We start from the raw sequence: 22,374 nt of genomic DNA, 5'->3' as shown, positions 1-22,374 counted from the left end.
TCTTTTCTACAAAAAATAGCCTAACCCTAGGAGAGAAATGTAAAAAATTAACCTTAAGAAAATCATGGAGAATTTATTAGATAAGCGTCGAAAATTGTGAATGAAAGGAACGGTTATCTAAAAATTTTTAGCCTTTCTCAAGTGATAAAAAATTCTAGGCAACATCTTCTCCGAACAGGGAACAGATATTTTTGAGAGTATTCCATGAGCCTTAGCAAGTAAACTCGCGCCAGTCTCTGGTCAACGAAACAAAAAAGGCAGATGGTCGTTGTGCATTTGTTTTGTGATGCAGATTTTTCTCCTGGGCAATGTCTTTTTGTTGACGTCTTGGGTTGTTGTTCATTAAGCTAACTTAATGATACCCTTACGATCGCCATTGCTTTTAATTTGAAGGCGAAAAGTACTTGAACTTTCTTCACGAGAATGTGGCTGGAAGAGAACGCTCCTCTTTGGAAACATTAAGCTTTAATAGCGATGGCTGTTGTTACAGGTTTTGGCAGAAGCACTCTCGTTTAATTACCTCGTTTATAATTATTACTACATTGCTGTTTTCTGGAGAGAAGAAAAATCTCAGCTCCGTCGACAACCAACTGAAAGTTTGAAGATTTAACACTGGTTTCCATGCATGGTTGTCAAGTGATGTCACTGTACATTATACGATATTTTAATGTCGTATAATGCGACGTTAATTTAGAAATTATCGTCGCAATATATCAAAGGATTGACTTGTTTTATCCTTTTAGGCTCTAAATTCGAAAACCGCTTTTATGTGCAAATCATTTAATAACATTGTCATGTCTAAATATGGATTGCTCAAGTCAAACATCAACTCCATAACTCCATATTTATATCACAAAGGTTAATTATTGGAACTACAATCATCTGCATGACTCCAATAGGAGAACGTTTTTTGGCAAGTGCTGTGCTTGTGTGATTAGGCTAGTCATTATGTCTCGCATGAGATCTGGCTTGAAACCTTCTGTAACATCAAGACGTTCTCCAACTAAATTTCCCCCTGTCAGAACAGGGTGGGGTGCCAATTCACCCCCATTAAGTAGCCATACAAGAGACCCAGAGTGGTCCCATGATATTGTCAGGGGTATTCAGTTAAAGACTGTGTCTAAAACACCATCTGCTGCAAGTAACTCCCCAAGGAAAAGCTCTGGCAAAGAAGAGGTGAAGACACCTTCACCAAAACAAGAGGAAAAAGCTTTTTTTAGCTCACAGCAGAATGGCAAGGACAAAGAAATTGAGGTGAGCTTTAATGAAAATTAGGGGAAGATCACTTTATCATTTATACAAGGAATTCAGGGATCATTTTTTAAAGAACATGCAGTGGAACCTCAATATGACAAATGGGTCAAGGAAGTGGCAAAATTTGTTCGCCCTAATGAGGTTTTGTCATATCAAGGTTCTTTTTCAGAAAATAGTTTGTTATACCAAGGACTTTGTTACATAAAGGTTCTTTGTATTGATCGAGGTTCCGCTGTAGTGCTCAACTGGAATTTCTTTAAAAAAAATGCAAAAAATGTTATTTTTAGGTGATTAATTCCCATACTATCATTATGCACACCTTTTACATATATGTTGTTAATATTTAATTTGCTTCTTAATAGAAATTGAAGCTGAAAATTGTTTCATTGCAAAGGCTGATAGAGCAGTTAAGGACTGAAATCAAGGAAAAAACTGGAGTAATATCAGAATTAGAAGAGAAACTTAAAGCGCAGGTAAAATCATGTTTCTGAGCAGAAAAGAGAGAACTGGAACTTATACTGATTACTAGGAGAAGAGGTTGCGATAGAATTAAATGGTTAGTGTAAGGAGTTTCAAAGTCTTGAATACCCTGATTGCTATAGTAGCAATTTAAAAATAATAATATTACCATGTAGTCTTTCACCCTAGTTCTAACATTGTCACAGTAACAGAACAAGGGGCTAAGAGTCTAATTATCAATTATATGGACAGTATTCATATCATTAAGGAGAAGTTACTAAGGCATGACACCAGTAAGCGGAGAATCAAACAGCTAGAGATTTTTTTTGGCTTTATTTTTCATCAATTTTTTTTATGAACTGGGGATCACGTTCCTTGTAACTGGAGGAAATCCCTGGCTTCCATCCCTTTTTGACAGCCCTGGGTTAAGAGAATAATAATATTATTCATTAGCTTGGTTGAGGGGGTGGGTACCTATTCAGGGGAGGACACTTACTAGGGCATTGGCAGATATTACAGAATGTACATGATAATATTGAAAGTGGTGTATTTTGGTTTGTTGCTAGAGATGACCATCTGCATGTCTGATTGTGTGTTCACAGGAAGCTTCAAACTGTAACCTTGATGACCAGATCAAAAAATTAAAAGCTGTCATCGGTGAAAAAGAAAAAGAAATTGTAGAACAGCAGAAGATAGTGACTTCCAAGGATTTAGAAATTAATCAACTAAAGGAAAGCTTTTCAAAAGAAAAGGATGAGATCCAAAAAGAGGTAGGCTGGGGTAGAAATAATGATACTAACAGTAATTTTATTCAGTCATTTATGAAAAGAGAGATCCTTGTAATAAATATTGTATGTTTAGATCATCTGCAAAGCCATGAAGACATTACCCACCAGTTGGTTAGTTTAATATTGGTTGGGTACCAAATGTTCAAAGTAGTAGGCCTGGGTTCTATTCCAAGCTGTACCAACACTTTGGGTCATAACATAACTGAGGAAAAATTCATACTCTTGTTTGAAAATGGCAAATATTTTGGACAGGATGAAAGACCACTGACTCGAAAGTCTCACAGTACTTTTGCATACTTTTACCTTATCTGACCATATCTGCTAGGATCATAAGTGTTGCACCCTTACCCCTAGTTTGCTCTCCTCTGTCTTACATGGATAGTTTGTAGTGAGAGATCTTGATATGGAGGTACCCTCCTGATCACCTTTCAGGAGCCTTACTGATGAAGATTAAGATTGATTACATGTATACCCTACAAAATAAAACAATAAATTATCTAAGCTTACTATTGACATATTTTATCAAAAGTTGGTTACGGAGTGGATTCTAAGGACAGTCATGAAATTTCAATATTATTTTATTAAAACTTTAAAAAGTACACTTTCAGTGCAGGAAATCATAAAAAAAAACCAATTAATTTCATGACTGTTTTAACTTTAAAGTTTGACCATCAGCTTGAGGAGTTAAAAGCTCTGCATCTGAAAGAGCTTGCTGATCGAGATGGAAAGATCAAACTCATGAAAATGCAGATGGCAGATGCTTTAAAAGACAACTCAAGGTGAATATTTGCATACTATAACAAAAAAAAAAACACAGTCAATATGGACAGCTCATTATTCCAGACAGTTTGTTTTGTCCCTTGGGAAAGAAAGCCGTTACATAAAATTTTTTTATTAATATGGACACACTATTAACATTGAAACTTTCTATGGCCCCCTCAGTGTCAGGGATTTAACTCTAGTTAGTTAATACATGTATTAATAAAGTAATAATTTGGTTATCATTATTCCTTGATGTTCACAAATATGCATGGTAATATTATTTGCTTTATATAAATGACCGCAAACAATCAGTTATGACATTGTTACAGTGACTTCTAAGCAGGATTTTGATTGCTTCTCAATACACAGCTGGGATATACAAGGAGTTTGAACTATTTAATCTCTCTAGCTTGAGAGCTTTTTTGGGAATAGGTGGTAAACCCGATGGTGTATGTTTTTAGGGAAAGACAACTGCAACTTGAAGAATTGACCAAAGAGCTTAAAAGAGTAACAGAAGAAACAGGTGTGCTGAAATCCAAGCTTCAGTCTATGAAATCTTCTAATCAGGTACATATGACTTTTCTGTATCATCTGCACTTCTTTTCCCAGGTCAATTCATGTAAATTCCCCACCTGAGAAAAAGATCTATTTAAGTATGTGAAAAAAATGGGCCAACTCTAAGTATACCAGTAGCTCAAGCTTCAATAAATTCCCAGAGGAAGGGATCAAGCTTTATAAAAGTGTCCTAAATAATACCAAGTTCCATATTTGTCCAAGGGGTTTTTTCTCTAAGGTTTTCTTGTATGGTAAACATGTACTGTCTAGGGCTGATTTTTTTTAAATCCTTGCAATTTTTGTGATGCATTTTTAAATGTTATACAACAGTCATGGATCATTAAAAATGAATGAATAAATTTTATTCATTTTCTTTTATCAACTGCTACTGATTTGTCATAGATGCAATACAGTGGAACCTCAATATAGTGAAGTCCTCGGTATAACAAACAATTTTCTTTGACACAGTAATAGTTCAAAATATATGAAAAAGAACCTTGATAATGAAACCTCTTTATAGGGAAAAAATTTTGCCAGTCTCTTGGCCCTTCGTTATTTTGAGGTTGGCACCGGTAACCATCTTAATACATATTCTGCCAAAAGTGAGGGGCAAAACTATCAGTACCGCAATTGGTTGCTACCAAGTTTGGAAATTAAAACATGTACTTGTTATCTTTCAAATTTTCTTTTATTTGAATTTTGTAAGTTTTCTTTTGTCTCAGATTATAGATATAATGGGCCTCAGAGACAAGGAAAAATACAAATAAGACCAGCTCGAAAAATTTCAGATGGAATAAAAATTTAAAGTCACACCATATACAGGCATACCGGCAAGTGTTGGTAATCTTTCAAACACAAATAATGTTGAGTTAAAAAGAAATATGTGTATGTAATGAATTAAAAGACACTACCAACATTGGGTGTCTACCAAACACTGAAAAGCTCCAGAATTATATTTGTTATTTTTAATATTGTATTGATATTTCATATAAATTCTTATAGGGCCAATGTTCAAACTGCTTTGTAATGGAAAGGCAACTTCAGTCCAAGATTGCTGAACTTAGAGACAAAGAGATTGCTACCATTGAGTTGCAGCGACTTTGTTCAAAAATGGAGAAACAGCTTGTTCAACAGGTATTGACTTATTTAATAATGCCATTTATTATATAAACACCAATGAAATTCCAGGTGAGCTTTCACGTGAAAACTTGATATCTTCACATGTTAAAATATTACCGTTGCTATGGTTTCATAATAAATCGCTCCTTTTACACCAAAAAGCTATTAAAGTGAAATGGTTTGGTAGTTCATTGGTGTCTCGTGTTGAAAATTCTGTGTTTCTTCGTGGAACCCTAAATGAGACCTTGGCGGCTTAAAATATTGGCGCTTTGCCCGGAACACCCTAAGTGAGACCAAAATCCAAAATTTACACCCCTAAGCGAGACGACGAGCATCCCCGTCTGTTTCATATGGGAGTTCCCCCCCCCCCCACCCCGGGGCCCAGGTGGGTGAGTGATATACCAGTCCTATTAACGTGAAAACAAGATAAATGTCAAGGAAATGAACTTGAGTACTTTAAAGGACATGGAAATAGTTAAAAATAAAATAAAATAAGATTAATTAATTTGCATTGTGTTTGTTGTGGTCAACTAATGATAATGATCATGTTCTGTCTTTCTAAGGATGAGCTTTTAAGGCAATGGGCCAAGAATAAAGGAAAACCAGTTAGATGATCAAGGAGGTAAGACTATTAATCTGGATTTAGCCCACTAGCAAGCTCCTTGGGTGGGTTTGGGGGAGGGACAAACTTCAAAAGGAGAGCTTGCAAAGATGTTTCAAGAATTTGAATTCTTCCTTCAGTACATCTACTGTGGCTCCTTGGTGTCTGAGCTTTCATAATAATTGCAGTGTTTTTTTTTTGGTTTGTCCAGCAGGTTATATCCAGTGCATTCAGTGCATTCAGAAGCCTACAGGATGGAAAAAATTATTGCTATCAAGTAGTTTTGAATTAAGCATGTAAAAGTGGCCATTGTATTTGTACATGATGCAGCAAAGAAAGTCAGTTTTATTTACACCTTGCCTTTGAGGCCAGCTGTAACTAGCATGTATTAGCCCAATCATCCTTTTTACTTGCCTGAAGGGCAGGACTTTATAGTAATATTATTTGATTTCCCCAAAAAGCTTCATTTGCTCTTCAGGAAAGTTAAGAACAGAATTCACTAGCCCAATAGCAGCATCCACTAGCCACAGGCTATTGGATACAACTTTCTTTGCATACTGTTGTGAAGATGTTTGTAGAATATTTTCAGAATTTTGAATCTCATTCATTCAGCACACTTCAGGTAGGCAAATTTTCATCTCATTTAAAACAAAGGTTTGACTCTTTTTTAATTTGATTTTGACCTCATTAATTCTTAGTATGTCAAAATTTAATTTCTGGGTCCCTCCATGGTTGTTTCAACAGTTCTTTCAAGTTTTTTTTTTTTCATTTTTGTCTCTCTTTTATATTGTCAAAGTGTAAAAGCTCTTACAGCTTTGTGGGTGCAAAAAAGCTTCAATAACACGAGAAACCATAAGCCGAGCCTATATGAAGTAAATGACTTGTGTTATATTGACAAGGATCCCGTAAGTGTCTGCTTAGTGCAGGTTTCACTGTACATACTGGTAAAACTTTCTGGTTTTCTTATGCCCACTGGTCAAATGCCTTGTTGCACATAAATAAAACCTGATAAAGGACTAATTTAGGACACTGTTATACATCTCTCGTTGGAGACAGGAGCGCTATTTCTTCATGTTCGTTACAGCCTCACATAGTTCTAACCATTTGTGATGAAAGGATTTATCTTCTTCCTCAGCTATAATCCCTTCACCCCCTGCTGACCGGCAGGGAATCAAACCTGTGACCACCTGCTCTGCAGACCAGTGTTCTAAATATTGAGCCTAAACTAAGCCTAGCTACTTTGAGTTTACCTCACGTGAAGTATGGGGTTTGACCACTGTAATGTAGTCTCTCAGTTTAAGAGCTTTTTAGTGGTAACATGTTATTTACTTAATGGCCAGAAGATAAAATCCTATGATATGACCATGTAAAGGACAATTTAAGACAAAGAGTACTGTTTTAAGAGAGAAGAAGTGACGTTTTATCTTTGTGAAATTGTGTGAAAGAGTGACTAGAGGAATATGAATGTTTGTTTGCCACTTTGTATTCTGTTATCAAGGTTTTTTTTGTGTAGAGTGAAAAAGAGTGTAAATAAAAATGATTGACAATAAACGAAAGACTTTTACTTGCAGTTCTGTGTGGTACTCTTTTAGAGGTTGTTGTTTCCCTCGTTTTTGATCGTTTTTGTAGTTATGCGCGATATTCATAGCCTTAATTAACATGTCAAAAACTTCATTGAGTACATTCACTTCATTCATTCACAAGAAACCAAAAACAAACAAAGTAAACATTAAAATATTGCTTGTCTGTTGAAGTTGGGCTTTTAAAAAAAGCCAAGTATGCAAATATCGGGTTAATTGTTTAGAGAACAGTACATTTTAAAAGCAAAAAGCAATCATTAAAATGTTAAGAAAACCCCCTAACTTGTAATCTTGATTCCTCCAATGAACGCAATGTTTGGAAACAAAGTTAGGTTGCCCGCGTTTTGCAGCTTCATTGCGTTCCCATAGCAACTTTCATTGTCTCGGTCTCGTCGCGTTGTCGTGGTCTCGTGCGCTAAAATTGTGGTGTGATTGTTCTTGTATTTCCTGTGTTCCTCGTTTCTTTGTGATTGGAATTCAAATTACAAAGCTCAGCGACAACTTCTTTGTTGCTTTTGTCAACTGACAGGTAGGATAATTTTTAATCGATTTATGTTTTCTCTAAGGACGTTTTTGTCACTTCCAGATTGAAAAACGAGTTGTTAATTGTCCAGGGATCGGACTGTGGGAAATATGTCTCCTTTTCTTCCTTTCGGCTAATGAACGTTTTTGGTGAGACTTGGAAATATGTTATCACCTCGTAGGTATTGTGCTGAAGAGGAGCTTTTAAAAGCATCATTCCACCAAGAGTGATGATTGTAGGCTTGCGTCAGAGGAAAGACACGACGCCAAAGGATTATTAAGATCACAAGAGCTCGCGCGATTCGATTCAGCTGATCATGACCGTCACACTTTAGGATCACAGTTTCGACGTGAGTAAGTTCAGACCTACTCAAGCTGAAAATTTTAATCTACTGCAAAGTAAACAAACGATTTAACCTGTGCATCGTAAAGGAAAAAAACGCTGGATCACAAGCACAAAGGGTTAAATATTCGAACCCGCGCTCTCCGATACCAAAATAAGATCATATTCCACTCAGTCACACGAGCTCTCAGTGCCGTAAATCTACGGTGATATCTCTCCAGTTGGTTTCAGTGATAAATTTAACTCTTTTCCTGTGTTTAATGAGGCGATTGTAATAATCACTCATGAACTGGAATGGCAGAGATCCATGAGATGGAACAGAGCACTTCGTCCTTAACATCTCGTCGACTTGGTGATGAGTTATACGAGGATGGAGAAAGGTCACCATTTTATGACTCGGATTCTCCAAGTGATACTCCGTCCGTTAATGGGTAGGTAATCAGTTTTGGAAAGTTTATGTACTGAATTCAAACAAGTTTATTAAGTAGTCGTTTAATAATTATATTCCTCTTAATTCCTGTTTGTGGTCAAACATGACAAGAAAAAGAACCTGATTTTTGTTAAGTAGTTTCAAATTTTAACAGACCGCAAAATCATTTAGTGTAAATCAAGATCGGTTTTTTAAAATGTATCTAAATTGTGGTGGAATATTGTTGAAAGGAGGAAAAACACATTTGTTATCTTTTATATGATAACCGTCGCTCGCAGCTGCATAATCTTTGCCTGTGTTTATCAAGCTATGATATGATTGCCAATCAGTATGAAAACAGCTGGAATCTCGCTACACAAAAAGCTCTCCGGAAAAAATGACAAATTGGATGGCTAATTTTAGTTTTCTAGCGCAACTCCTCCACTTTTTAGCTTAAGTTGCCCCACCTGAGCGAGAAAAATTAACCGAGTTCTGCAGCAATTTTAATTTGAAATGTACAAGGCTCATAAAAGACAATAAAACAGTAATAAAATTGTGTCCACAGTAGTTACACTTCAAAATCTTCCACAGCGGTGCAAGTGCTTCAACTTCTGCGAGGTCTTCTCGTTCATCCACGTTAGGATCAGGCTTTTCCACGCGGTCAGCTACAACTTCAGACAGCGATGCAGAAGTCGAAGCATTAGATAATGTACGCGTTGTTGCAAGGTTGGTAATTTTGTTTCGGTCGAAGTTTACTTATGGTGTATATTTATGTTAACTTTGCCGTGACCGTTTCCTTAATTATATAACATATTCGATTCAGTCCTATCAAAAATTTTATTCTGATAATCTTGTAAATAACGATTATTGCAAAAAAACATATTTTGTTAGAATATTATCATCGTTGATGATCTCAAATCAGATTTTTGAAGCCTTGACAATTTATTTTAAAATATATGTTGCCATGTAACTTTATGAAACGTAATGTTAATAAAAGTCTGTTGTTTCATTTTGAGCCGTTTGCAAACAGACAGCTTAGCAAAGAAAATTTGCATTTCTATGGGTCTTTTCTTCCAGCATGGTGTATTGTTAAAAACTGGCTGTTTGACAGCTGTTAGCGTAAATAGCAAAACTAGCTGCCACTCACATTTTTGTCCAAATCTTATTCATTATTGGACCATTGCTAATGAAAATGTATTGGTATACAACTGTACCTGTGGCATTAGCATACAGCACTGTTGGAAAAAGCATGCAATCAAATGAGTTTAATTTCTCCTGCACTGTTGAGGCCTTGCCAGGGTAAATTCCGACAAGCGACATGGCCCAAAAAGTAGCGACAGTGCGTAAAATGAAATCGCGACAAGAGACAACCTCCCACAGTGACAGTAAAGCCGACAATAAGCGACAAGCATTTATAAACACCAACACGAGACGTTTTAAAATTCAGATGGGCGACATGGGACCCCCCCCCCCCCACCCCCCCTGGTAGGGCCTCACTGTTGACCTGTAGCACAGTGAGGACGAATAGTAATGAGACTTCAATAATGTATTGACCTGCCAATTTTCTGCCAAGTTACTGACTGCTTAGTGCTTTTTGGGAGATAAACAGAATGCTTTATTTTTTGGTCATACAACCTAGAATCAAAGTTTCTTGTCGTTCGAAACATTGGGGAATCTCCCCATTCAGATAGGGGACATGTCCTCTTGTGACTGTCATGACAATATACCAAACAATGTACCGTTTTTATTCGATTAACCACCCTGGGTGTTTATTAAATTTTTGGACCTTGAGAGTGGACGCTTATTCGAGGTCGGCGCTTATTCGAGGCTGGGCGCTTATTAAATTTTCACCATTTTCAGCAAGTGAAGTATGTTTATTTTGCAACAATAAACAAAATAATAAATGCTAACAACAAAATGTGAAGAAGTAACAAAGCAAGATTTCTGTAAAATACTCTGAAGAAAACTCCGTCTTCGGGGAAGTCTCTTATTAGAATTTATTCACTCAAGTGGGTGGGGTGGGGATGAGCGCTTATTTGAGTTTGATTGGGAGTTGTCATTACCTAAAATATCATAGTTTACTGAGCTGAGTTCTAAGAAGAATCTATTGTGGGAGCTTAAGCTTTCAGGATACCCATTACTTATATTATATTATTTGCTGATACACTAGCCCAAAGGCCTGGTACCAGGATACTTTATATCTTATACCTGATAAAAGTATAGTAACTGTATTATATTATCTGTTGTGGTTAAAGATCAGAAAATACCTCATACTTCTGTCCATGATGTGAATTGGATGTGTGTTAGTGCCAAAAGTCCTGACTTTCCACGCCTTGCCTGCAGCAAATTTTATTATTATTAAAATATAAAGAAAAAGATCAGCACACTTTTATCTTATGTTTTTTAGAGCACGACCATTAAATCTTTCGGAGAAGGAAAGAGGAGACAAGAATATCATCAAGCTACCTGAAAATTCTAATGGAGCCGTGTGGGTCAGTAACATGCCTTTGTTTTCGTTGAGATACTTATTAGGATATTGCTATATTTGATTGTTTTAGAATTTTTAGGTTATAAGTACTTGCTTAAATGACATATTCTATGGGCTTCAAATTCAAGAAAGTGAGTTTCATCGCCTAATATCCAGTCACTGAGAAGTGGGGTAAAAAGAGGGACTGGATGGCCAAGTTTTTAAATTCCACTTTGAGGTTGCCTGAGATCATATGTCCTCTCACTATAATCTGTATATTTCTTTTGAGGGAAGAGGGCATAATACACATATAAAGCCAAAATTTGACTTTTTTTCTGTTTGGCTCTCAAAAACAATACCCATAAATAAGCTCTGTTCTGATTGGCTGAAGATAGGTTTGATGTTCTTCTTATGAGATTTAGATTCTTGCAATGGTTTTTTTCTTTTTTCATTCTTGTGACCGATAATAATATTATTGAAAATGATGCTCTTGATAATGCCCCACAGAAAATATGTGCTAGTTTCTCAAAGAGACATCTGAAGATAGCTGTTGTTTTTATTTTCCTGAGTACAAAATTATTATTCGGTAGCGGACTTTTTTGTACCTAAAGGGGATTCGATTTCATTTGAAGTGAAGGGTGGCTGGCAGCCCATGGAAAAAAGGTATCAGTCCTTTTTTCTCTGCCTGATCACAGTTTAACCTTGAGGTGTATATGGACATCACAAGAAACATGAAACAGTCTATCAAAGACACTGTTTGATGTGGTTTGTCCAAAGATCGGCAATATTTGAAAATTGACTAGAATAATGAATTAGGCTAAATTACATTTAGGGAAAGGTACATTAAATCAAGTCACAGCAGGGCAGAAGAATAACCAATAGGAGAGGTCCAGGAAAATTACCATGTGCTTTTACTTTGAACTGATCATTGCTTCTTTCCTTCCTCTGTTTTTCCCCTCCCATCCTGGACAGGATGCTAGTCCATTGCAGGGTTACCCCCCAGCAGTACGTTACTGGTACCCATGATACACCTGGGTATAGAGAGACAAAATGGAGTAAAATTCCTTGTCTAAGGATACAATGCAGTGGGCGAGGCTTGGAACTCCAGATCTGGAGTTCAAGGTGTTAACCACTCGGCCACATATGCCTCCACCATGAATCAATAAAACTTTGTTGTAATTGACATCAGTTTTCACATTTCATATTAGTGATTTTTTATTTCACTTGAGACAGGAGTTTATTTTTCTTCACCTGTTTTTGCAGATTGATAACAGTTTTGGCCAGATCAAGCCTTTCACCTTTAATGCAGCATTTGGTGAGGAAACTACTCAGAAGGAGATGTTCAATGAATGTGGCATCAAACATTTGGTGGAGATGGCTGTTGAAGGGTTTGTTAATAATGATCAGGCCATTTCAAGTTTAAAAACAGGGCTTCAAAACAACTTCAAAATTTTTTTTAAAAAAGTAAAAAATATTTGCCCAGCAAGAAATCCACTTGTCCCAGACTAATGGAAGGGGCTTTATTCAAGCCCTGAAAAAATGAGCCATTTTGCTGTCTAGTATTTTAAATGCTCCTGTGCTAAATAAGCCCACCAGAAGTTTCATAATATACTCAGTACTTTTTGCTTGTGTGTGAGTGTGTGTGTGTTTCTTTTTTACTTTATTTAGATATTCATGTACAGCTTTTGCTTATGGCCAGACTGGATCAGGAAAGACCCACACTATCACTGGCCCACTGGTAACTAAGACACTTGATTCTTAAAATTTGCTGGAATGTTAAGATTTACTGTTTTGCCATCACCGTCATTTCATCTATACTGCAATATTTTCACACCTTTTCTTGCAAATTCCCTCACTCTCAAAGAGAAATGAAAGGCTCAGATAATGCTTAGATAATCTGAAAAGAGTTGCAGTTGTGTGCAAATAACGTGGGGCAGGTTGTGGAGGGGGCGGGGGTACTCTAAGGAATTCTTGTTGGGGGTGTGCCAAACAAAACCCACTGAATTGTACTTTGCAAAAATCCCCACCGTTTTACTTGTACCTTTAGATTGAAAGGTACCCCTTAGGGGCAGAGCATCCCCATGTGGTCTATTACAAGAAGTACCATAAGTCTCTAAGGAATCACCCCAGGGATGGCTGTTTTTGAACAGGCCTATCCAGCACGGTTGGAATGGAAGTCTCCAGACAGTACAGCTTTGGTAGTTAATGAAGTCACACAAATTTAATCTCTCTTTCTTGAAAAAAGAAAAGCTTAAGGGAGGGAACTCTTTTGCAGGTATTGAATGGATTGTCCTAATTTATTGTAGGAAAATTCTGCTGACAAGGAGAGGTTTATTCCTGATCCAGACATGCAGGGGCTGATTGAGAGGTTTGTATTTGTGAGGAGTGATTGAGCCAGTGCATTATTGCATATGCTGCCCATTCTAGGCACCTCTTTTGAATTTTTTTTGCTTAGTACGCCGGACAAGTGTACTTAGAATTTAGTAAGTTCTTTGTTAGTTTATTTTCTGTATACTGGACTCTGATGTCTTTATTTACCACTCCAGAGGGTTAGGTGTGAAGAGGGCCTGTTTTATTCCCTTAGTCACTGAGTGTTATATCAGCTGTCTTTGTTACATGCTGTGCTCTGTGGCAAAGCTGAAGAAAGCCATGCATGCATGCGGATGAAAATGGAACAATTGGCTGTACTAAGCGTACTAAGACCGAATGAAATACCAAAATGCTTAGAACATGGCCGTAATAAACGTACTAAGACCAAATAAAATACCAACATGCATAGAACATGGCCGTACTAGGCGTACTAACGTACTAAGACCGAATAAAATACCAACATACGTGAGACCATGGCTGTACTAAGCGTTCTAACGTACCAAGACTGACAAAAATACAAACATACATAGAACACGGCCGTACTAAGCGTACTAACGTACTAAGACCGAAAAAAAAAACAACATACATGAGAACATGGCCGTACTAAGCGTACTAACGTACTAAGACCGAATAAAATAGCAACATACGTAGAACATGGCCGTACTAATCGTACTAACGTACTAAGACCGAATAAAATACAGACATGCATAGAACACAGTGAGAACATGGCCGTACTAAGCGTACTAACGTACTAAGACCGAAAAAATACCCACATACATAGAACATGGCCGTACTAAGCGTACTAATGTACTAAGACCGAAAAAATACCCACATACATAGAACATTGCCGTACTAAGCGTACTAACGTACTAAGACCGAAAAAATACACACATACAAAGAACATGGCCGTACTAAGCGTACTAACGTACTAAGACCGAAAAAATACCCACATACATAGAACATTGCCGTACTAAGCGTACTAACGTACTAAGACTGGATAAAATACCAACATTTTGAAAACATCGCCGGTCGCGAACATAAGCTTTAAGGGGCACCCAAATAGAATATAGATCAAAACCACCTAAACCTACAGGAGCACCCAACGACAATTTTCGGAAAATATCTGTTCGGAAGACGATTTGAGATCTAGGATTTTCGGAACATTTGTTGTAAAATTTCTTGCTTTCCTACCTCTCCTAGGATTTTCGAACATCTAAAAAATGGTGTAATTGCCAATTTTTAACGGATTTTTACCCTAAAAAGGTCACCTAGAATTTTCGGGAGCCTTTTTTTTGGGCTGAAAGTTTCGAAAAGGTAAGTTTTGATCCCTAAGATTTTCGGATCACTAGACTTTCAGCTAAGAAATCCGAACAGATGAAAAATTTTTAGGGGATAAAAATATGCCTATATCTACCGTTTAAATGCTAAAATACGTTTAACAATGCTATGTTTAAGTGTTGAACTATATTCTCGTTGGGTGCCCCTGTTTGAATAATAACTAGAAGAAATATGAGGCTTAGAAAATTGTTTTAGAAAAGAGTAAGTAAATAAATCATATTCTTACATTGCAAGTGTGTTGAATAGAGTCTCAACTTGAAAACGATTTCTTAATGGACAACCTTATACAGTCACGCGTTATCGACCGGAATCAGTTTCTGAGGTTTCAGCTGAATGTGAATTCCCAGCACATCTCATCAAAATCAATGTAATGGCCGAACTAAGTTCACCAACGAGAGAGATTTGCAACTCGCTAAGCTTGTCCACACAGAAGTAAGTGATGACTGACTGCCCTCCACGGGCAAAAGAGAGCAGCCAGCGAATGACTTTGTAATAAGCAGTTGCTCATCCAATCCTACGCATGCTTTGATCCAACAAAGAAAGCCAAGGTGAAGGCTGTGCGTAAGGTTTGCAACAAGGATCTAGCACTTCCTCTTGTGCTCGGATGGCGCTTTGGGAACAGTTTCAGCAAGCCGAGAACGTAATGTAGATCTCCTTTGGAGCTATGTTCCATGTGGTCACTTAGAGTAACTAGCTTCGCGCAGCAGGCTCGTAGACGTAGTGTTTGACGTGTAGCGCGAGGTGTTGATCAAGAAGGTCAAAAGACTGAAAATAATGTCTACCGCTGAAAGTGTACAATATAGGGATTTACTGTGATGCACTATACTGTACATTCATGAAACGAGCTGCTTCGTGCCAAAACAAATAAGCTGAAATTGTCAAATTCCTTGTGCCACACGGCAAAACCGAAGCATTTAGAAGCAGACTCGGCAACTGGATCATGGACGTGTGACAACCGAAGACCAGTCGAGCGAAGATATATGGTGATCAGAGACGCTGTTCCTGAGGTACAGTTCCGTTACGAAGAGGCTGATAGGCGTATTGTTCTCCATGCTCGGCATGCGCGCAGGAATGAAAGTGTGATGCACTCTTACACACTGAGCAGATGTCTTTCTCCTACTTCTTGCTCATAGCAAAAGCTTGACTTTGAAAAGGTGCTACATGAAAAAGGGAAGAGGGGCGAACGTTTGATGCAAATCGACCGCGGCAAAGTTAACCACTGCTTCATGAGGAGTCCTTATCGGTGTAAACTTGACCACAGGTTGTGATAACATCACTGCCTTCTTTGGTAAAGGGAAGTGAAAAACAGTCCAGTTATGGCGAGTATCGTGGGAAAGAGTGATCAGTATCCAATGAGAACTTTAAATTCAAGATACGTAAGCACCCGTGTGTGAACTGTACGGAAAGAAGTGGCACAGTGTGGATGTGCTTGTGCTTACTATGAGATTCATCCCGAGCTTAAGGCGGGAAGGTCAAACTCCAAGATAGCGACCAAAATAAGGGTTTAAGTGGCAAATTTAAAATTCGATTTACAAAATGAAAGCTACCGTTCTATCCTTGCTGTCATGCATTTTTGTGATGCTTTTTTCTCAAAGATTTAGATTATACATGTTTTTTCTTCCTCTTAAGTGAGCCATACAAACCCCTTAGCTGATGGACTAACTGGAGCACAAATGTGACCAAAAATCACTGACAAGCCATCAAAGAACAACAGAAGAATCGGTGATTGAATACATGACGAAATACCAATGCAAGCAACTTTGCAAAATAACTATTACAAAGCACGTAATGTATCTAATTATCTAATTTCCGACGTCTAAGGTTATAATAACTATTTTACAGAAACGACTTCAACAAAATAGCCTCAGAAACAAAACATAAACATAGACAGCTAATAGATCAAAAGATTTTAAAAAGACATTAGATGCAATAATTTCACGTGCGCATAACTTGATACTGAAGACAACTTAACCTGAACTTCAGAAGACAAAAACTTGTCAAATTCATGACATAATGTAAACAACAACTTACAAAAAGATTACAGAGAGACTTGAAAAACGGAGAGAAGGCGTTCATAAATTCATGGCCAAAAATATTTTGCCTTGGGTATTACCGAACTCAATTCATGGGTAAGAGAAAATCAAAGAAATAATAAGCCAAGCAGCAAGGCAGAGTACAAAAACGAGAATTATTTTTGTGATTGAAGATAATTTCCAATGAGACGTCTATCCTAAATATGGTGTTCCGGTTCCCACGTTGATAATTTTTTAGGATAGAGGAGCCACTTGACCAAGTCCTCAACCTTTCCGTTTCTCTTTCGATGTTCCAGAATTTTTTCTGCACTAAACACAGTTTCATTGTTGATAACAATTGCTTCCGGAGTTGATTCTTTTGCATTTGAAGTTGATTCTTTGTCTTTTCTTGGTCTGATTCTTTGTTTGACTCTTTCTCTTTTTGAGGCTGTAGGGACAGTGGCATCTCAATACTAACTGGATTTAAGTCAGTGTCTTTAGGATTCGCATCAGCAGAAATGGGCTCAAAACAATCTTTTGGAATATCAGATTCCTGAATGTACGGCTCGCAGGGTCATCAAAAGGCGCAGGGTCAATTGGTCTCAAATTTGGATCAACAAACGGCTTCATACGATTTGCGAAAAAGCAACTTTTTTATTGGTGATCGTGCGCCACTTAAAATGAACCGGTGACAATTTCTCAACAATTCTGTATGGACCCAACCAATTATGCATTAACTTTTTGGATAACCCTTTCCTAGTTCTCGGGGTATAAACCCAAACACGTTGTCCAACTACAAAAACACGTTTTTTTGTATTTTGATCGTAATAATCCTTCACTTTTTGTTGTGCACGTTGTAAATTTTCTCTCGCTAAATTTTGAGCCAATTCGACTTTTTCGACAATACGGTTTCGATAGTCAAGGACCAAAGTACTCAAATCATCAGCCGCAGGAGGCAAATACTTAACGTCAATTGGCAAGCGTGGCTCTCGCTCATAAAGAACGTGAAAAGGAGAATCCCTAATTGCATCTAAAACAGAAGTCCTATGCGCAGACAAAATAAGCGGTATGAACTTGTCCCAATCTTTCTGGTTTTTGGAAATATACATTGACAAAGACTGACACAAGGTAGAATTAAACCTTTCTACAAGACCATCGGTCTTTGGGTAATAACTAGAGGTATTGACCTTTTGAATTTGAAATATTTTACAAACTCCTGCAACGACTTTAGATAAAAAGTTAGTTCCTCTGTCAGAGAGCAACACACGTGGTGCCCCATGTCTAGAAATAATTTCATCAATCAAAAGACGTACAATAACAGTTGCTTCGACACCAGGCACTGGGAATGCTTTGACCCAACGAGTTAAATAATCACTAACAACTACAATATACATACTGCCTTTACTAGAATGTGGAAAAGGACCTTAAACATCAACAGTCACTCTGTCGAATGCACCCTCGACTGGAATCGGAAGTAAAGGTGCCTTTTTCGAATTTCGTGGAGACTTCCTCATTGAACACTTAACGCAAGACTTAACCCAACGTTCTACATCTTTAAACATACCTTTCCACCAACATCTTTGCTTAAGTTTACGAAAAGTTTTGTTGAAGCCAAAATGAGCACCGGCAATATGATCATGTACATTAGAGAGAACTTCAAAACGTAATGCAGCTGGGACAACAAGCTGAGAAAAAGATTCACGAGCATTATGCCTTCGCTTAAAATCAAGGTGGTAAAGCAAACCATCTTGACCAATATAAAAATTGTCGTTAGTAGGTAGGATATCATTCTCTAGAAAATCAATCATTGCAGGTAGTTCAGGATCTCTTCTCTGCATTTCTTGAGTGTGGGGTGTTTGAGGTTTTTCTTTCTTGAGCGAACTTATTTCACAAGAATCATATGGACGTCTAGACAAACAATCAGCATTACCATGGATTCTACCAGGGCGATGAACAATATTAAAGTCATATTGTTGCAAAAGTAAGGCCCATCTTGCAAGACGACCAGAAGCATCTTTAACTAGCAAAAATGGTTCCCGAAAATTAGGATATGTCAAAATGGGTGCAGAAACCAAGGTACGCTTAAGCTTGTCAAAAGCCTTGGCACAAGCTAGGAACATTCTTCTTTGTCAAAGCATTCAAAGGGTTGGCAATATTTGAAAAACCTCTTACAAAACGTCTGTAATAATTAGCCTAAGAAAAGACAAGAAACTCTGTAATAATAAGCCGAACACCTAAGAAACTCCTCAATTCCTTCAAATTTGTGGTGGTGGGGAATTCCTGAACCACCCTTACTTTGTCTTGGTTGGGACTAATGCCTTCTGGCGTAACCACGTGACTCTTTGTTTAACGAAACTGCATCTCTTTGGATTCAACTTAACATTGGCGTCACGCAACCTTCTAAAAACTTTGTTCAAATGGACTAAATGCTCATCTACAGACTTAGAGAAAATGATTATATCATCGATGTAAATCAAAGCAAAACGGTATTCTAAGCCTCTCAAAATATGACTCATAAGTCTTTGAAAACTGGCTCCTGAATTCACTAATCCAAACGGCATTGTCAGAAATTCATAAAGGCCATTGTGCGTAGCAAAGGCTGTCTTTTGTTGTGAATGCCGCTGCATTCGTATCTGCCAAAAACCACTTTTGAGATCCAACGTTGAAAACACACTTGCACCAGCTAAAGAATCTAGCGCATCAGCAACTAAAGGCATCAGAAAGCTATCTACTTTAGTGACTTTATGAACTTTACGAAAATCAACACAAAATCTATACGACCCATCTTTCATTTTTACCAAAACAACTGGAGAGCTCCAAGAAGAGACAGACTCTTGAATTATTCCTTTTTCAAGCATTTCGTCCACCTAATGGTAATCTCTTTCTTAACAACAGGAGATACTCTATACTGCCTTTGCATCACCAGTATCAACGACATGCTGTACAAGGGATGTTCTACCCAACTGATCCCCAGGAAAAGCGAAAACATTACGCTATTTATTAAACAAATTCTTAAATTTTACTTTCTCATCATCATTCAAAATACTATTCATCGATCATCTGAAGAATTATGTTGAGCATCCGAAGAAGGGGAATTTTTGCCAATCTCAAATGTTGCTAAATCATTATCAACACGCTCACAATCTGCCAATTTAGTCCTACGAAAAATTTTAAGTGGTTGAGCGGAAGGGTTAACCATCCTAACAGGAATAGTTGTATCACTAGAAACCTTTACGAGCTCTGACGCTCCAAAAACTGAGTAAGGGTGAGGTAAATCAGACTCAGGCGTGACCAATCCGTAAATTTCACTGGCACTGGTGTTTACACCTTTTGGCGTTGAACTTAATCTACCAACGACAACGACTTCTGATTGAGCGGAAATAGTAAAAGAATTATCAGCATGCACTGACAAAATACAATTATCAAAAACTTCAGCATCCAAATCATCACCAAAACTATCAGCAAAGGGAAGGGGATCCTCGGGGTGGGAAAATTCAATGAAGTTCTTCATAAAATCAATTATCGAACAACATTTTTGAAGAAAATCTCTGCCCAAAACAACGTCATGAGTTAAATCTTTGATAACATAGATTTAACTAAAAAAAACATCAGACTTGATAACAAAATTGAGCCATGCATTACCAAAAACACTAAGAGGGGAACCACTTACAGTCGTTACACAACTGGTCGACGAGGAATCTAAACAACAATTTTTATGTCTAAGATACTTTTCCCAAACTTGAGAACTAATTGCTGTTACCACTTCTCCTGTGTCAAGGAGTGCACGATAACTACGGTATTTCCTTTTATTGTTACTGTTACATTAAAATTGTCACTCTCCAAAGGATGAATAGAATCAATTTTACCCGATGTAGCGGGCAAAGAAACCCTGTCAGTCACGTCAGTCACATATGTCCTTGTCTCTGGGCTACTTGCGACGGATAAGCCACGACACTCATTACAAATATAATTATTTTTAGCCCCAATGATATTAACGTCCAAATTTTCTTCATTTTTAGACTCAGGCACCAACTGTTCAGCTTTTTTAATTTCTTTTATACTGTCTTCTCGAGATAAATTTTCACTTGAAGACTTCTCATAAATGACTTCACTTTTAGGAGAAGACATAGGTACATTTGGCGAATGAGCATTTTCTTTTTCATTTGGCGACGACCCGGCGATTACACCATCAAATTTCGTTATGACGTGACAAAGACACTTAATAACTCCAAAGATAATATTTTCATTAGGGACGTTTTGAGGCTGTCCTTCTTTAGAACACCCATGTTGACAAGAGACGGTAACTTGAGGTTTAAAGTCTGACGAGATAACAGGCTCACAGGGATTAGACAAAACATGACTAAACTCTTGAAAATTCTTTTTAGTAACATTCTCGGCCGAATTTCAAGAGTTACTGAAAGCACATTTATCAGAACTTTATCTGACGGAAGAATGGTTATTACTTGTAGAATTTTCAAGCGCCCCCATCACGGGTTCACTACCACATACGATAGGGGTGCCAACCAGTCTAACTGAGCACCAATTTTTCCCTGGTGAAAAGCATTCTGCATATTGTTTCTCCGATACAGGCCTCTAAAGTTGGGCTTCGAGCTTCCATAACTGCCCAATTTAGGATTTTTGCTGAAAACGCTACCCCCACAACGAAAACGATTAAGTTTGCCCGATCGAAATTTGCGATTAATACGACTATTTCCATTATTTTGGAAATCTGTACTCCAAACATTAAATTCTTCCCCGACAGATTGTTTGATTTCCTCTTCTGAGGGGTTAAACTGTAATTCTTCAAAATTCGCCACTTCTTGACCATTTTTCGATTTACGGCTAAGAGTTACTAATTCTTTTAGTTTTGCAATGTTCAATGCAGACTTGAAATCAGGCGGTTGTTGTAAAATAACATGTTCACGTATTTTAGGCTTCAAACCACGTACAAAACTCTTCAACAAAGTAACGGGTTCTCCTCCAAAATATGTGGGAGTGGTTCGAGCAACTCGCTCGCTACACGATGAGGTGCCAGGAATCTGATTTACATCTTGCCTCCATTCTTCTTAATCTTCTTACTCTTCTAACTCCTCTCCTTTTTCAATAACTTTCCTCTATCAGTATGTTGGTATTTTATTCGGTCTTAGTACGTTAGTACGCTTAGTACGGCCTTGTTCTCGTATATGCTGGAATTTTATTCGGTCTTCGTTCGTTAGTACGCTTAGTACGGCAATGTTCTATGTATGCTGGTATTTTTTTCGGTCTTAGTACGTTAGTACGCTTAGTACGGCCATGTTCTCATGTATGTTGGTATTTTATTCGGTCTTAGTACGTTAGTACGCTTAGTACGGCTGTGTTCTATGTATGTTGCTATTTTTTTCGGCCTTAGTACGTTAGTACGCTTAGTACGGCCATGTTCTATGTATGTTGGTATTTTATTCAGTCTTAGTACGTTAGTACGCTTAGTACGGCCGTGTTCTATGCATATCTATATTTTACTCGGTCCTAGTACGTTAGTACGCTTAGTACGGCCATGTTCTCATGTATGTTAGTATTTTATTCAGTCTTAGAACGTTAGTATGCTTAGTACGGCCGTGTTCTATGCATATCTGTATTTTATTCGGTCTTAGTACGTTAGTACGCTTAGTACGGCCGTGTTCTATGCATATCTGTATTTGTAATGGTAACAGGACTGAGTGGAGTCCAATTCGGTCTGTAATCATACGAGTGATTAACAAAATCGGACGACCGCGTAGCGGGAGTCCGATTTGTTTAATCACGAGTATGATTACAGA

General features: G+C 37.6%; 2 protein-coding genes across 3 annotated transcripts in view; both read left to right on the top strand.

The window, feature by feature from the left end:
• The first annotated feature begins 255 nt into the window (after window positions 1–255).
• Window positions 256–7,108, top strand: LOC140952916 (uncharacterized). Of its 2 annotated transcripts, none has more exons than XM_073402372.1 (8): window positions 256–1,254; window positions 1,617–1,727; window positions 2,316–2,483; window positions 3,165–3,280; window positions 3,725–3,830; window positions 4,821–4,952; window positions 5,501–5,559; window positions 5,753–7,108. In XM_073402372.1, exons 1-7 carry the CDS (start codon window positions 949–951, stop codon window positions 5,549–5,551), a joined length of 990 nt encoding a protein of 329 aa, XP_073258473.1. In that variant the 5' UTR covers window positions 256–948; the 3' UTR covers window positions 5,552–5,559; window positions 5,753–7,108. The 2 variants fall into 2 exon arrangements, with proteins under 2 accessions (XP_073258473.1, XP_073258472.1); XM_073402371.1 differs by having other exon boundaries at window positions 5,750–7,108.
• Window positions 7,109–7,949: 841 nt separating this feature from the next.
• The window catches only part of LOC140952904 (kinesin-like protein KIF12), a 32,917-nt gene continuing 18,492 nt past the window's right edge, over window positions 7,950–22,374 (top strand). Inside the window, exons 1-6 of the mRNA XM_073402354.1 lie at window positions 7,950–8,414; window positions 8,984–9,118; window positions 10,800–10,884; window positions 12,123–12,247; window positions 12,528–12,597; window positions 13,166–13,227. Of these exons, the coding sequence (XP_073258455.1) occupies window positions 8,278–8,414; window positions 8,984–9,118; window positions 10,800–10,884; window positions 12,123–12,247; window positions 12,528–12,597; window positions 13,166–13,227 (614 nt within the window). The 5' untranslated portion in view covers window positions 7,950–8,277. The remainder of the gene's footprint in view (window positions 8,415–8,983; window positions 9,119–10,799; window positions 10,885–12,122; window positions 12,248–12,527; window positions 12,598–13,165; window positions 13,228–22,374) is intronic.

The sequence above is a fragment of the Porites lutea genome, chromosome 11 (genome assembly GCF_958299795.1).
Source record: "Porites lutea chromosome 11, jaPorLute2.1, whole genome shotgun sequence".
NCBI classification, from domain to species: Eukaryota; Metazoa; Cnidaria; class Anthozoa; order Scleractinia; family Poritidae; genus Porites; species Porites lutea.
Note: the sequence above shows the minus strand (reverse complement) of the source record. Positions and strands in the feature narration are given on the sequence as shown.

Excerpts from the sequence above, each read along its gene's own strand:
- LOC140952916 (XM_073402372.1), top strand. The coding sequence starts at position 949 with ATGTCTCGCATGAGATCTGGCTTGAAACCTTCTGTAACATCAAGACGT. Across the intron at positions 1,728-2,315 it reads AAGAGAAACTTAAAGCGCAG|GAAGCTTCAAACTGTAACCT; the intron begins GTAAAATCATGT and ends GTGTGTTCACAG. Across the intron at positions 3,281-3,724 it reads GCTTTAAAAGACAACTCAAG|GGAAAGACAACTGCAACTTG; the intron begins GTGAATATTTGC and ends GTATGTTTTTAG.